Source organism: Bos mutus, chromosome 7 (assembly GCF_027580195.1).
Source record: "Bos mutus isolate GX-2022 chromosome 7, NWIPB_WYAK_1.1, whole genome shotgun sequence".
Taxonomy (NCBI): Eukaryota; Metazoa; Chordata; class Mammalia; order Artiodactyla; family Bovidae; genus Bos; species Bos mutus.
In genome coordinates this window covers 55060621-55076145 of record NC_091623.1, presented here as the reverse complement: position 1 = coordinate 55076145, position 15525 = coordinate 55060621, and the positions used below count along the sequence as shown (strand labels likewise).

General features: G+C 53.0%; 2 protein-coding genes across 2 annotated transcripts; both read left to right on the top strand.

The window, feature by feature from the left end:
• The first annotated feature begins 380 nt into the window (after positions 1-380).
• On the top strand, positions 381-11202 carry AP1M2 (adaptor related protein complex 1 subunit mu 2). Its single transcript, XM_005890795.3, is given in 13 exon segments — positions 381-540; positions 1806-1962; positions 2159-2226; positions 4226-4356; positions 4468-4615; positions 4721-4784; positions 4787-4846; positions 5539-5681; positions 5762-5833; positions 8385-8543; positions 9112-9237; positions 10282-10357; positions 10787-11202. Coding segments are annotated over 13 exon segments (1269 nt in total). The 5' UTR covers positions 381-498; the 3' UTR covers positions 10810-11202.
• A 1473-nt stretch (positions 11203-12675) lies between these two features.
• On the top strand, positions 12676-15167 carry CDKN2D (cyclin dependent kinase inhibitor 2D). The gene is made up of 3 exons (XM_070374815.1): positions 12676-12808; positions 13086-13241; positions 14207-15167. The coding sequence occupies exons 2-3, from the start codon at positions 13101-13103 to the stop codon at positions 14564-14566; spliced, it is 501 nt and encodes a 166-aa protein (XP_070230916.1). The 5' UTR covers positions 12676-12808; positions 13086-13100; the 3' UTR covers positions 14567-15167.
• Positions 15168-15525: the final 358 nt, after the last annotated feature.

Here is a 15525-nt window from a genome sequence, read left to right as displayed (position 1 = left end):
ATATTTATGGCATGTATTAATAAATTACACACACATTGAGCACCCAGCACTGGGCCCTGGGGACACAGACATGAAAAGGACTAAGTCCCTGCTCTATTGGGGTGGATGTGAGTGTGGCAAAGTCAGGAGAAACCAGATGAGTGGATGGGTGGATGGATGAGTGGTTGGGTGGTTGGATGGATGAATGGATGGATGGATAGATATTCGGTTCCTTGGAGGGAGAATCGGTTGGTCTGGGGTCTCCTCCCATCCTCACTCCAGGGCGCGAAGGAAAAGGGAGGCGGGGCAGTTGTCACATCTTAAGCTCCGCCCTGCCCCGCCCCCGCAGCGTCTTCCCGTCGGCCGACGGCACCGCTCACCTGGTGGCCCTCCCCTTTAAGACGCGCTCACCTGGGTCCTCACCTGCGCGCGGGTGCTTCCGCAGGAAGAAGGAAGCGGCGCCACCACCGTCGCCTCCCGGCGCTCCCTCCCCATCCCCCAGGTCCGCCGGCCGCCACCATGTCCGCCTCGGCTGTCTTCATCCTCGACGTCAAGGGCAAGGTGAGGCTGGGTGCAGGGAGTGGGAGGCCGGCAGGTGAAGCTTGCTCCCTCCCGGACCCAGGGGGCGGCCCCTCCTTGCAGGCAGCGAGGCCCCAGAAAGCTCTGGGGGCGTGGGAACACCCCTCCCCCAATTCCTGGGACTCCCGCGTCGAACCCCACCTCCGCTTTTACTAGCGGCGTGTCTGAGGGAAGGGGCTTCGCCTCTCTGAGCCTCAGTCTCCCTGTCTGTACAAATGGGAATAACAGAGGTCCCCACCCAAGAAGAATTAATACAGCCGTATGCAGTGTATACCACTTAGTCCAGTGACCCTGCTGCAAACATTAGGCGTTCAAGCAATTGAAATTATTATTTCTATCACCGTCATCATCCACTGTACTGATATTTGGGGAAGAAAGCCGGGGCAGAAGACTGTACTTCCCCTGTGGGGCTGCCTTGTCTCTTTCTGGCGCCCCCTCCCATTCATCTTGTTCTGTCTGGGTGGGTTGCCCTGACCTCCTCCAGGAGATCTTCAGGGCCCTGGGATCGAACCTGCATCTCTTTGGTCTCCTGCACTGCCAGGTGGGTTCTTTACCAGTAATGCCACCTGGGAAACCCAGCAATAGTAACAGTGGTGATGAGAATAATATTCCTGATAATAAACATAGTTAGGGCTAAGATGTGTGAGCACCTGCTGAGTACCTGCTTCCTTCTAAACACTGGACTAAACAAACCTCTCAGGTAAATATTATTAAAATTAACCACTTACTGCCTGCCAGGCAGAGCTATATAAGCTATGAGTGATAAATGGATATAATGTCTTTTTTTTCTTTTTTCCTCTCTCTTTCTTTTCTTTCATCACCCCTACCTCGCTGATTTGGTGCCTATGAAACCTTGCTCAAGAGCAGGAATTCTGGAGCCAGGGCGTGTTGGCTCAGTTCCCAGCTTCCTTGCTGGCTATGGACTGGGTCCATACCTCAGTTTCTCCATGTGTAAAAGGGAGATGGTGAGACCGCCTACCTTACAGGGTTGTGGTGACAACGATATAAGTAAGCAAGCATCCAGGTTTTAGCAGAGCACGGCTGAGGTGTCAGTGAGGGCTCTAGACGCTCTGGCTGTCACTGTCACCAGCCCACTTTCCAGAGGAGGAAACCGACATGCCGAGAGGCAGAACCTCGTCCATGTCCCCTCAACCAGCAAGTAGGGTCAGAACCTGGCACTCTGATGCCCCCGGGGGGGAAGGTCCCTGGATCCCAGCAATGACCAGACCTTCTCTGCTCATCTTCAGCCCCTGATCAGCCGCAACTACAAGGGTGATGTGGCTATGAGCGAGATCGATCACTTCATGCCTCTGCTCATGCAGCGGGAGGAGGAAGGCGCCCTGACCCCACTGCTGAGTCACGGACGGGTCCACTTCCTGTGGATCAAATACAGCAACCTCTACTGTATCCAGCCATGGGCGGGTCCCTGGCGGCCTTGGGTGGTGGCATCTCAGGCCCAGAGATGATGGGCTGGGATGAGAGGTGCACGACATGGCGTGGCTCAGGTTGGAGAGTGGGAGCAGACAGGGTGGCGTTTCCGGGTCTAAGCTCCATTGGAACTCTCCAAAATGCCGCCTTTCCTTAACCTCGCTGCCTGCAGTGGTGGCCACCACACTGAAGAATGCCAACGCCTCCCTCGTGTATTCCTTCCTCTACAAGATAGTGGAGGTAGGTTCTGGCCTTCTATTGGCCGGCTCGTCTGTCTGTCCACCTGTCTTGCCCGCCTCTTTCGGGATCCATCCCACCTAGGAAGCCTTCCCTGAATCCCCGGGGGTGCCACCATCAAAGCCCCATCACTCTGTTCTCATCAGCTGTTGTGGGATCAACTCTCCCTATGGGGCAAGAAGCAAGGAAGTCTCCGAGAGGGTGTACTGCTCAAATCTGAACCCGAGGATACTGGGTTCCAGACCCAGCTCCGGTGCTTACTGGCTGTGTGACCTTGGACAAGTTACTTCTCTCTGTGCCTCTAACCTGGGTTTAATCCAGATGGTCCAGTGGTTAAGACCCCATGCTTCTACTGCAAGGGGCTTGAATTTCCTGATCAGGAAACTAGGATCCCACCTTCTGCAAGGTACAACCGAAAAAAAAAAAGAAAAGAAATACTATATAAGCCAGGTTTAGTCCTGCCTCAGAGTTGTTGTAGAAAATAATTCAATCCAATTCATACCTCTAGAGCACCGAAAACAGTGCTTAGTATACAGTAAGTGCTTAATAAAGATTTGATATTATTGTTAGCATTACCACTAATGTCATATCATATGATCCCATAGTAATCTTTTGAGCACTTGCTATATGTCATTCTCAATGGTTGAGAAAGTACTTTTTTTTTAACTGCTCAGAATTTTATTTGGTAAACAAAGGACAGTACACCCCCAAGGTGTGAGGGCAGGCTGATCCTGAAGAAGTGGCTGAGAAAGTACTTTTTTTTTTTTGGTCACCTCCTGGCTTACAGTATCTTAGTTCCCCAACCAGGGATTGAATTCATGCTCTTGGCAGTGAAAGGGTTGAGTCCTAACCACTGGACTGCTGGGGAATTCCCAGAGGGATTTTTGGGATACTTTTCAACAAATAAGAGATCTGTATTGATTTGTCTCCTCTCTGCCAGGCAGAGGAGGGACACACAGCTGTGTATAAGGCAAGCACGGTCCTGGCCTGTGCTCAGGAGTTAAAGGGCATGAAGGATATTCAAGGAGACATTGTTTTAACCAGTGACTGGGTAGGTGCTAGTCTCACCCTGATACTCACAGGGGTCAAGGGATAGTGGTGGCTTCACCAAGGAGTAAGGCCTGTCACAAGGGGCCTGTGTGAGGAGAATATCCTGAGCAGTGAGCATAGCGTGTGCAAAGGCCCTGAGGTGGGAACAGGAAAGGGCCACAGAAGCTGGAGCAGGATGAGGGATGGGTTTCCAGTGTTGGATGGATGACAGATTCTCTGCTAAGGAGAAACTTACTAATTCCCAAGGGCTCCCGTCTGGGGGTCTCCCAAGTCCCAAGGGCCCCTGGATGGAATTCAAGGAATCCATGAACTTAGATGTGTTTCTGTGTAGTGTAACAGTTTTCCTTTGCCATCTTATGGGGTTATTTTGGTTTGTTTTTGTTTTGACCATGCTGCATGGCTTGGCTTGTAGGATCTTAGTTCCCCAACCAGGGATTGAACCTGGGCCCTCAGCAGTGGAAGCGTGGAGTCCTACCCTCTGGAGTGCCAGAGAATTCCCATATTGTGTCTTTTGTGTTGTGTGTGTGTGTGTGTGTGTGTATCTTTTATTTCATGCATTACAAACCTTATTCTGAGGTGGGTCCATTAACATCATCAGATACACAGCAATCCCATGATTCACACACCAAAAAAACATTCTGAGTCCTTCCAATCCCTCTTCTAGGAAGTCTTCTTGGACCTCCCTGCCTCTGGGTTCCTACTTCACTTGTTTTCCTCATTATTGCACTCTACATGTTGGATAATATTAGTCCCACTACCTGTCCATTCCCCCTCAAGACTGTTCCAGGAGGGCAAAGACCTTCTTGGCTTTGTTCACCGTTTATGTCCTGACACTGGTATACAGTAGGTACTTAATAGTTGCTTATTGGGTGGCTGGCTGGATGAGTGGGAACCCAGCCCAAGAGCTACACCAGACACATCTCTGTGGGTGTTGGTCTCCTCACACCCCCAGGTATTCTCCGAATACTTTAAGGAGCTAGAGGAGGAGAGTATCCGAGACAACTTTGTCATCGTCTACGAATTGCTGGATGAGCTCATGGACTTTGGCTTCCCACAGACCACAGACAGCAAAATCCTGCAGGAGTGAGTGGGCCGTGGGTCAGCCACAGGGTGGGCCATGGGTGGAAGAAACCTGGGGAGGGTCAGGGAAGTATCCTTGGGCCTATCTGCTCATCTCCCTGCCCCCCCTGCCAGGTACATCACGCAGCAGGGCAACAAGCTGGAGACGGGCAAGTCACGAGTGCCACCCACTGTCACCAATGCTGTGTCCTGGCGCTCGGAGGGCATCAAGTACAAGAAGAATGAGGTCTTCATCGATGTCATAGAGTCAGTTAACCTGCTGGTGAGCCTCCACACCTCTGCCCCACCCTCGCTACAGCCAAGGGCCAGGAGAGGGAGCCCTATGCTTGTTAACCGCCTCCCACTTCACCAATGTTTGCATCCTCAGGTGAATGCCAACGGCAGTGTCCTGCTGAGCGAGATCGTGGGCAGTATCAAGCTCAAGGTGTTTCTGTCGGAATGCCAGAGCTGCGGCTGGGCCTCAACGACCGTGTACTCTTCGAGCTCACTGGCCGTAAGTTTCTGGAAGGGGGTGCGATGGGGAGCCTGAGACCTCACCTCATCTGGGGTGGGTGGTACCCAGAGACCTGCTGTCAATTCTGAAATAGTACTCGCTTGCCCTCTACTGGTCTTGACCAGTACTGCAGCTGCTCGTGCCTTAATGCAAACAACTCTGCTTCATCATTGAGTGCCAGGCTCAAGCACATGGCAGAAAAGAAAAAATAATCCCTGCCCTCACGGAACTGACGTTCTAGTGGGAGTAGGAGACAGAATAGCATTACATTTCTTCCCTGGTGACTCAGACAATAAAGACTCTGCCTGCAATGCAGGAGACCTGGGTTCGATCCCTGGGTCAGGAAGATCCCCTGGAGAAGGGAATGGCTACCCACTCCAGTATTCTTACCTGGAGAATACCATGGAGAGAGGAGCCTGGTGGGCTACAGTCCATGGGATCACAAAGATTCAGACACAACTGAGCGGCTAACACTCACAGGATAACAACCTGACAGCAAGGGCCTGATTCCCTGGGGATCCCAGCTCTGTTCCTGGCCAGCTGGGTGACCCCGGGCGAGTTACTCATCCTCTCTGGGCCTCAGTTTCTTCATCTGTAATATGGGGGTGATCATAGCAGTAGAAGGGGAGGTAAGGATAAGGACCCTGCCCTGGGCTCCAGTGTCACCCCGTTAACTCGGCTCTGAGTTTCAGGGAGCAAGAACAAGTCTGTGGAACTGGAGGATGTGAAATTCCACCAGTGCGTGCGGCTTTCTCGCTTTGACAATGACCGCACCATCTCCTTCATCCCGCCCGACGGTGACTTTGAGCTCATGTCCTACCGCCTTAGCACCCAGGTAAGGCAGGGTCGAGCCCTTGGCTGGAGGTGAGGGTTGACCCCAGAGCCTTGGAGAACTCCCTCTTCCTCTGTCTGCAGGTCAAGCCACTCATCTGGATTGAATCTGTCATTGAGAAATTCTCACACAGCCGCGTGGAGATCATGGTCAAGGTGGGCCCCCAGGGTAATAATTACAGTGCTCAGATTGCCCCTCCTACGCCCTCAGCAGTCTAACCATATCTCCCACCTCCCTCCCCAGTCATCACTTCCTTCCAGCCACACAGGTCTCCTGGCTGAGTCTCAAACATGCCAGGCATGGTCCCTGAGTATCCCCTCTCCCTGGATCACTCTGCCCCCAGCCACCCAGATATCCCCCTGGCTCTTTCCCTCACCTCCTTCAGTTCTTTGCTTCAGTGTCACCTCCTCAGAGGAGCCTTCCCTGATTTCTCCACCTCCCTTCTTTGCTCTGTTTTTTCCCTTAATACTGAACCACCACCGTGTGACACATGACCTTTTTACTTAATTAATTTACTTTAAAAATATACATTCATACTACTTTATAAATTTACATTTACATTGAAATTTATGAATTTGCATTTATATTCATATATGTATATAAACCATAGAGTATGTTAAAGCTCAATGTTATCATTGTCATACCGTATCATCATATCATATCATATCATACCACACAGCTTAATTGAATGTCCCTGACTCAACCAGCACCTCTGAACCCCCACCTGCCCCTTGGCCGATCATGGCTCCCCCCACCCTTGCCCACAGGTGATCACAATTTTGAATTTCATGTAAGTCATTTCTTTGCTTTTGTTTGTAATTTTGCCACCCTCATCTGTAAACCGCAAATACTTCATTCTGCCAGTCTCTGACCTTTATATCCATGAACTCTTGCTGTATGACTTTTTTGTATAATTTGCTTTCTTCATGTAATGTCAACTCTTAAGAGGAATCCCAGGACCTGAAGCGTAGGGCATCCATTTCAGTGACTGTAGAATATTCCACCAGGAGAATTTTCTCTCCTGTATCTTGCTTGGGTTGTTTTCAGTTCTTGGCTTCTCTGGTTCACATTGCCATGGATAGCCCTGTGCATGTCCCCAGTCCCCCAAACAAGAGCTTCTCCAGAACATAAAATTAGTCCCTCCTGGCCCTTAAAAAAAATTTTTTCCCCAGTCTCTTTTTTAATTAAGAAAGTTGCGGGGGCGGGGGAGGGCATGCCATACTGCATGCGGGATTTTAGTTCCCTGACCAGGGATTTAACTTGTGCCCTGTGCATTGGGAGTGCAGAGTTTTAACCACTGGACCACCAGGGAAGTCCTTAGCGCCCTTTACAGATGGGGAAAGAGGCCCAGAAGAACTCAGATGTCATTCATCTAGGAAGGGAGGGGTCACGTTGAACTTGGGTCTGCCTGCCTCAAGAGTCTGTGTTCTCAGATTTAACTTTGTTCCCCAGTCTTAGAGTCTCAGAGGAACTGGTACATGATGTAGACAGTCACTGCGGGGGGGAGGGGGCATGGTGTTGGTGCCCCCCAAAGTCCCTGTCTCTATAGGCAGGAAGAAGAGAAGGGGCCACTAAAGCTGGTGCCTTCCTGGGACTTCTGTGGTGGCCCAGTGATTAAGACTCTGAAATTCCAGTGTAGAAGGCCCGGGACTTGATCCCTGGTCAGAGAGCTAGATCCCACATGCTGCAACTAAGCCCCAGCACAGCCAAATAAAAATAAATACTAAAAAGTTGGTGCCTTTAAAAAAGAACATCCCCTGCCCTGTTTGCCTCCAGGTCCTGTGCACCAGTCCTGCCTCACATATCCCCGCCCCCCGGCACCAGATGATTAAGAGCAGCTATCATGGTGCTAGCTACTGCACAGGGACACTTAGAGTCCTTGTGTTAAAAGCTTGCGCATGTCAAAATGGATCTGGATCTAGCTCTAATGTAATAACTTATTATCTGTAAGGAGAGCATGTGAGGCTCAAGTCAAATCTCTGTGCTGTGCCGGCTACCAGCTACACAACTCAGGCAAAGTGCTCTTTCTCTCTGGGCCTCAGTTTCTTCATCTGTAAAATGGACCTTTGGAATGGCTCCTACTTTAGAAAATTAGTGAGAGGGTTAAGTACTTGGCACAGGGCTCTGCACATGGTAGGGGCTCCGTAGATGCCAGCTTTCAAATGAAAACTCGGAAATTCCCTGGTGGTCTATTGGATAGGACTCTTGAGTTTCCACTACTGGGGACATGGGTTCGATCCCAGACTGAGGAACTGAGATTCTGCATGTTGCAGTGCTGCCAAAAAAAAAAGAAAGAAAATTCTGATAGACTGAGGGTCCCATCCTGGCTTTGCAGGTGTGAGTGTGTGAGTCTTGACCAGGAGCCTTTATTATCTTGTGTGTGAAATGGGCTGAGGTGAGCCAGCACTAGGAGCTGTTCAAATGAGGGATTACATTTTGAAGCAGGAAAAGGTATATGATACTTTCCAAACGGAAGGTGCCAAAAGCAGAACCACTGGAGTCTCTTGTGGGTGTGACTCTGCCCCTTGTTGGCTGTGTGTCTCCAGAGAAATGCCTTAAGTTCTCTGTGCCACTGTTCCCTCATCTGGAAAATGGACAGGATCGTGGTCCCCACTTCTGGGCTCTTGATGAAATGGTGCGTGGAAAGGGCTTGGTCTCCATTTGCATGAATGCACTCTTCACACCCCACATTCTCTCCACCGACAGGCCAAGGGGCAGTTTAAAAAGCAGTCTGTAGCTAACGGCGTAGAGATATCGGTGCCCGTACCCAGCGATGCCGACTCCCCTCGCTTCAAGACCAGTGTGGGCAGTGCCAAGTATGTGCCAGAGAAGAACACGGTTATCTGGAGCATCAAGTCTTTCCCGGTGAGCCTCGGGGATGGGCCGGGGAACTGGAGGACCAGCCCTTGATGAGTGAGGGCGAAGTAGAGGATAAATCAGAGCCACATATGCATGCACGTGGCTGTCCTTTGTAGCTGATAAAACTGGATGATGGTTAAGCTCTCAGCATGGTTAAGCTCTCCTTGTCCTAGGTCTTGAGGAAACCAGCCCTGGGTTCAGATTCCTCACCCTTGTTTCTCTGAGCTTCCCAGCCTTGAGGACCCTACTTCCCTTCATGAAGCCTGAGCGTGTCCATCTGTGAAATAGACAGGATCATGCTACCCACGTCCTTGGGCTGCTGGAGGATTTGGTCTCTCTTTGGGATCTTGGTTGGGGGATGTTCATCGGCCCCTGGAAAATGGGAGATGATCACCAGAAGGCCCCCAACTAGGCTTTGCTGTCAGAAGCTTCGTCTGTGAGTTTTGGCCAGGAAACTTTACTTTCTGGTCTGTCAGATGGGCTGAGAGCAAAGCCTGCCCCCAGGGGGCTGCCATGAGGAGTGGTCTGGGGTATAGGGGCCCTCAATGTGTCTGATACCCCCATGTTCCCTCAGGGGGGCAAGGAGTACCTGATGCGCGCCCACTTTGGCCTCCCCAGCGTGGAGAAGGAGGAAGTAGAGGGCCGGCCCCCTATTGGGGTGAAGTTTGAGATCCCCTATTTCACTGTCTCTGGGATCCAGGTGAGGGAAGGGGGCAGGGTGGTTCCTCTCCTTGACCTTGGTGGGTCCCCCTTTCTCTCATTTCTTGGCTTGGACCGCCTCCGTTCCCTGGCTTGGCTCATCTCCTCTTTTACAATCATTCTTTTTTTTTTTTCCTGGAACAGTGTTGCTTTTTCTTTAAACAAACATTTTAATTTCAACTTTTGGGTGTGCTGGGTCTTCGTTGTTGTGAGTGAGCTTTCTCTAGTTGCAGTGAGTAGGGGCTATTTTTTAAATTGCGGTGGCTTCTCTTGTTGCAGAGCATGGGTTCTAGAGCCCGAGGGTTTCAGTAGTTGCAGAGCACAGGCTTAGTTGTTCCTTGGCATGTGGGATCTTCCTGGACCGAGGAAGATCCCGTATGTCCCACATCCCACAAACCCATGTCCCCTGCATTGGCAGGCAGATGCTTTTTTTCAAAAATGATTTCATTTATTTATTTTTGGCTGGGCTGGGTCTTCACTGCTGCACAGACTTTTCTCTGCTTGTGGTGTGTGGGCTTCTCACTGGTGGCTTCTCTTGTGGAGCACGGGCTCCAGGGCGCACAGGCCCAGTAGCTGCAGCATGTGGCCTCACTAATTGTGGCTCCTGGGCTCTAGAGCACAGGCTCAGTAGCTGTGGTGCACGGGTTTAGTTGCTGCAGGGCATGTGGGATCTTCCCAGACCAGGGACTGAGCCCGTGTCTCCTGCGTTGGCAGGCAGACCCTTAACCACTGAGCCATCAGGGAAGTCCCACGGTGCTGCCTCTTCTGCTCTCAGCCTGGGTCCCCTTCCCCTCCCCCCTAACTTTGCCCTGTGCCTAAACTGTATTGTGTCACTTCTCTTAGAATGTGCCATCTTTCCCTCTGTCCTGGACCACCTGATCTCCCCCACACACATACCCTGTCCTGGTCACATCTTTGCCCTGAGCCTCGTTACTTCATTCCTCCCAGGCTGTGCTTTCTTATTCCCGGAAGTTGTGTTATGTTCCGCTGGCCCCAGCCTGCTCTCTCCCCCTATCCTGGGCCACCTCCTTTCATCCCTTTCCAGGTCCGATACATGAAGATCATTGAGAAGAGTGGTTACCAGGCCCTGCCCTGGGTCCGCTATATCACCCAGAGTGGCGGTAAGGCGGCCCGGCTCCCTGAGATGACAGGGACAAGGACATGAATGGGGATGGCCTTGGGGCTTTGAAACATCTTGTCTCAGAGGGCTCCAAAACCGACAGGCGTGGCCCCCAGGTCTATCCTATCTTTGTCAGTGTGCCCTCCCGAGCCTCGGTTTGCCTGTCTTTAAAATGGGGACAGTTGCCAGTTCCAGGGTAGTGGTGGTGGGGTTTGGATAAGCAACTGAACACACAGCAGCCCCATCTATTGCCTGGAGACAGGCATATTGCTATGTTTACAGTCGCCATGTTTGAGCCCATCCTTAGCCCTGTTACATACTTGTGGGGTTGATCATGAGCACTGCGGAAGGGGATGGGTTGTGGGTGGGGGTGCTGTCCTGTCTCCTTCCCCCAATTCTGAGATGGTTCCTGCTCATTGTTTCCCTGCAGATTATCAACTTCGTACCAGCTAGAAGGGAGAAGTGGGAGCCTGAACCTGGGCTGTCTTCTCCCCAGGCCCCAGCTGCAGACTCCACTAGAGAAGGAGGGAAGATGGGGTGTGTGTGTGTGTGAGAGGGCAGCCCTTGAATTATTAGTTCGTTACTCCCAGCACCCGACTTGCTCCTACCCTTTTCCTTTACCGGTAGGCTGGGAGTGATAGTCCCCAGCTCTCAGACTCTCACCCCTCCCCCTCCCCCAATTTTATATGAAGAAATAGAAGAGGGGCTTGAAGTCCCCCTCACGAGTGCCTTCTTGCAGTGACCTGCCTTAGGAGGTGTGGGGAGTCCCTCCTCCACAGCTGCTGAACCCAGAGGCCCCACTGGCCCATTTCTGAGTTTTAGGATGGCATTAAAAAGATGAATCTAGCTGCTGTTATGTACTTCTTGGCTGGGCGCTGGGGATGCCAGGGGTGTCCTGGAGTGCTGGGATAAGAGTGGGCAACATATATCCATTTCTCAGCCCTGGTCATCTCTCAGCTAGGCCCTCGCAATTGCTCCCACCTTGGTCTCCCAGGCTGCTCTGGGCTTCCCTGTCCCATGACAGCCAGTTCGCATCATAGCCACCAGAGGGCGCCTATTAACTCCTAAACCAGATCGTGGCTCCTCAATACAGAAGCTTCCCAGGGTTTCACCCATTGATTTTTGTCGTTCTGGGCAGCATGCGGGACCATAGTTCTCCCACCAGGGATTGAACCTGGACTCCCTGCAGCGGATGCGCGGAGTCTTAGCCACTGGACCTCCAGGGAAATTCCCCATTCTTTTTAAAAAGTAAAAGTTCTCACCACAGCCCACAAGCCTGTTCAGCCCTCACCTCCTCACCCTTCTCTCCCTCTCTATACGTCTCTTCCTGGACTTACTAGACATGCTTACAGCTCAGGGCCTTCGAATCTGTAGCCCCTCCATCTGGTATGTTTTCCCAGAGAGACACATGGCTCCTTCCCTCACCTTCAGGTCTCAAATCAAATGTCACCTTCTTAGGGTGGCCATGCCCGACCTCTCTATTTCAAAGCCTTCTTTTCCCAAGACACTATTATTTATCTCGTTTTGTCAGCTCCACAGTGTATAGCACTCGGAAAATACTTATTGTCGTCTCCAGCTCTAAAAGGTAAGCATCCAGCAGCCAGGAGGCACCCGGCTTGCTTTCCGCTGGGGTGCCTAGTACACGGTAGTGGGTCAGTAAACGTGTGAAGGCCCCGCTGTTGAAGGCCTCTGTTAAGAGCCTCCGACACCACTCTCGCCTCCCAGGCTCACCCACGTGGCAGATGGAGAATGAACTTTCTTCCACGCCCTTGCATTTGCTGTGCCAGGGCTGGCGCAATCTGAGCCAAACGTGATTCCTTTCTCACTCACCCCATTTCCTTGCTTTATTTTCCTCACGGTGCTTAACACTAAAATTAGTAGCTCGAATGCAGTCCCCCCCAGCGCCAGGAACCGCTCTGGCACACAGTGAATGAATGAAATAAAGCACTCTGCACAGTAAGAACTAACAAATATTATCGCACCGCATAACTCCAAACTGGGCGGCCCCAGCCCTACCTCCCTTCCCCTCGGAAGTGCCGAGGTCCCGGAGCAGCCCGCGCTACCCTGCGCCTGACCTTTCTCCCCTGGGTCAGTTAAACCGGCCCTCTTTCCCGCCCGCCCGTCGCTTTTGAAAAACCGAAAACCCCGCCATTGTTCGCGGTTCACCGGTCGCCGTAGTTTGTCCAATCAGAAGCGGGCCCGCCCACTCCGGCGCGCAAAGCCTCCTTGGCAACGCGTGGCCATTGGCTGCGCTGGCCAGGAGGGCGGAGCACTACAGGGTCGGGAGCTGGGCAACGCGGCTGGGCTACAACGTAGCAAGTTCATAAGAAAACAAATCGGCGGCGTTTGGGGGCGGGGCCGCGAGAGCTCTGGCTCCGCCCCCTAGAGGCCTGCTCCGCAGCGGCGGAGAAGCCGGCTCAGAACAGACCCCGCCCGTCGAGGAGGAGGGAGGGTGAGTTGGGGGGAGACCCAGCCCCCAAGGGGCGGGCGCCGGGCAGGGCCCTGCGGGCTAGCGGAGGGTTGGGCCCGGGCTCTCAGCCCCTCTCTACCCACCGTCTGACAGGGGGAGGAGCCGGCCGGGAGGGCGGGGGTCGCGCCCGAGACCCGGACTGGAGAGTCCGACCCGGAGCCTCGTTGCAGGCCGGGGACGCTGCGGGAGGGCTGTTCGGGCCAGCGCCTGTGGGCTCCCCCGCACTGACCGCCGCGGGGTGGGGCGGGGGGCTTCGCAGGCCGCCAGTATCGACATGCTGCTGGAAGAGGTCCACGCCGGCGACCGGCTGAGCGGGGCGGCGGCCCGAGGAGACGTGCAGGAGGTGCGCCGCCTTCTGCACCGCGAGCTGGTGCACCCAGACGTTCTGAACCGCTTTGGCAAGACAGCGCTGCAGGTGAGCCCGGGCCGACTCGCAGACCCCTTCTCTCTTCTCACCTTGTTCCCGTTGGTAGCCGACTGAGGTCTGTTCCTGCATCTCTGGGCTGACTTGGCTCCCTGATGTCCCCTTTCTTAGGTGGGTGGTGGATGGGGTTAGATTGGGGGAGGGGAGAGCTTTCCATCTTTGGAGGATTCCTTGTTCTCTGATTGCGAAGGATTCGGTTTCCCTGGAGAAGTTCTTATTCCGTGGGTGAGGGTTCACCTTTGGATCCGAGTTTCATGAAGGCGGCTCCAATGTCTTGGAGCATCTATGGACGATCCGACCGTAGGAAGGAAGGATTCCTATTTCCAAGGTGTACCCATTTTCTGGGGGTTCTCTGAAAGGTATCCAGTTTCCTGTGGGGGAGAATCTCTATTCCCGCGGGGTTTTCATACTGGCATATTTGGTGAGGGGGATACCAGTAAGGGAATAGTCACAGATTACATGGGAGTCCCTGTTCCCTTGGGGACATTTACAAAAGGGGAACCCCATTTCATCAGAAAGCATCCCTACTATATGGGAGGGGGAAATTCCTTGGAGGAGTTTTAAATTCCCTGGCCATCTCCATTTCCTGGAGGAGACTGTTCTCTGAGGTCTGTTTCCTGGTGGGGTTCATATTTCCTGATGATTTCCCATCTGTGGGGAGAAGTGTCTCTGGTTCCTTGAGGGAGGGTCTTAGGTTCCTTGAAAATTTCCACGGGGGCTATACCCTAGCGGGAGGTGACCCGTTTTTTTGAAGGTCCTTATTCCCAGGAGATCTTGTTCTCTGGGGTCTCAACAGCTGCCTGGAAGTTTATGTTCCCCGGAGTTTTTCCTTCTCTTGAGAACCTTGTATCTGGCATTCTCAACTCCCGAATGACCCCTGTCTCCAGTCACCCTTTTCCCCAGACCTCCTCCTTTGGAGACTCCCTGACCCTTCTCTACCCCCATCCCCCCACCAGGTCATGATGTTTGGCAGTCCCACCATTGCCCTGGAACTCCTGAAGCAAGGCGCCAGCCCCAACGTCCAGGATGCCTCGGGCACCACTCCGGCCCACGATGCAGCCCGCACTGGATTCCTCGACACTCTAAAAGTGCTGGTGGAGCACGGCGCCGATGTCAACGCACCCGATGGCACCGGGGCGCTCCCCATCCACCTGGCAGTGAGAGAGGGCCACACTTCTGTGGTCAGCTTCCTGGCTACCGAGTCTGATCTCCATCACAGGGACGCCACGGGGCTCACACCCCTAGAGCTGGCACGGGGGAGAGGGGCCCAAGAGCTCATGGACATACTGCAGCGGCACACGGTGACACCCCTGTGACCTGGGGCCACCCACTCCAGCAGCAGGACCCAGCTGAGTTCTGTGTCAGAAGAGGGAAGAAACACTTTCTCCCTTTGCTCCTCCTGCCCGCTGCCGAGGGGCACCGGTTTGTGGCTTGTTGGTGTTGATTTCTGGGGTGTGTGTGTTTGACGTGCATTTCTCGTTTTTTTTTTTTTTCTCACCCCTTTCGGTGTGTTGGGCAGAGAAGGGCTCCTACAGGCAAACAGCCACCTAAACGGTTCAGTTTCCTCCACGCCTACAGACTGAGTCCCAAGGGCAGAGCGTTTAAAACCCCAGCCCTCGAGAGTGAGAGAGTGAGGTCATCTCTTCCAAGACTCTTGGAACCTGTCGACCTTGGCCGGCTTACGGAGAGAAGACCTCAAGTGTGCACACTGCTTTCCGGCATGGGGGAGGGGGGAGTGTTCCAAATCGATAAAAGGGTAGTATGAGTTCATTCATATTTTGTTGAAAGCTTCATTTCCAGTCCCTTGTACAGCGTTAAAAAAAAAAAAAAAAAAAGTCTATTTATTAAGCTTTATGGAAAATATTGTTGTGTGTGTAATTTAATGTTTTTACCCATTAAATTAAGACTTGTGCATGACCACAGCGCTGGTGGCTTGTCATTTTTGAGGGGGCGATGGAGAGTCGCGTATCCAGGATGTTTGTGGGGATGGGCCCTGGGGGTCGAGGATCGTGGATGCTTTGGAGGAGGGGAGAGAGTGGTAATTCCCAGGGCGCCAGGGGTAAGTGAGCTGGGTGGGGCAGCGGTTTACGCTGTCGGAACGGAAGGGAGGCAGGAAACCGCGAGTGGAGAAAGGGCCCCCAGATGTCAGCTGGGTGCCTGGAGCCCAGAGGGTGGGGGAGTGGGATGGGCGGTGGCTGCAGCCTTCCCCGCAGAGGCGTGACTTGTGGGCGGGGACAGCGGTCTCAGGGCCAGGGATCCCGGAAGGGTTGGGGGC

Coding starts and splice junctions, on each gene's coding strand:
- CDKN2D (XM_070374815.1), top strand. CDS start 13,101: ATGCTGCTGGAAGAGGTCCACGCCGGCGACCGGCTGAGCGGGGCGGCG. Junction 13,242..14,206: donor TTGGCAAGACAGCGCTGCAG/GTGAGCCCGGGC, acceptor TCCCCCCACCAG/GTCATGATGTTTGGCAGTCC.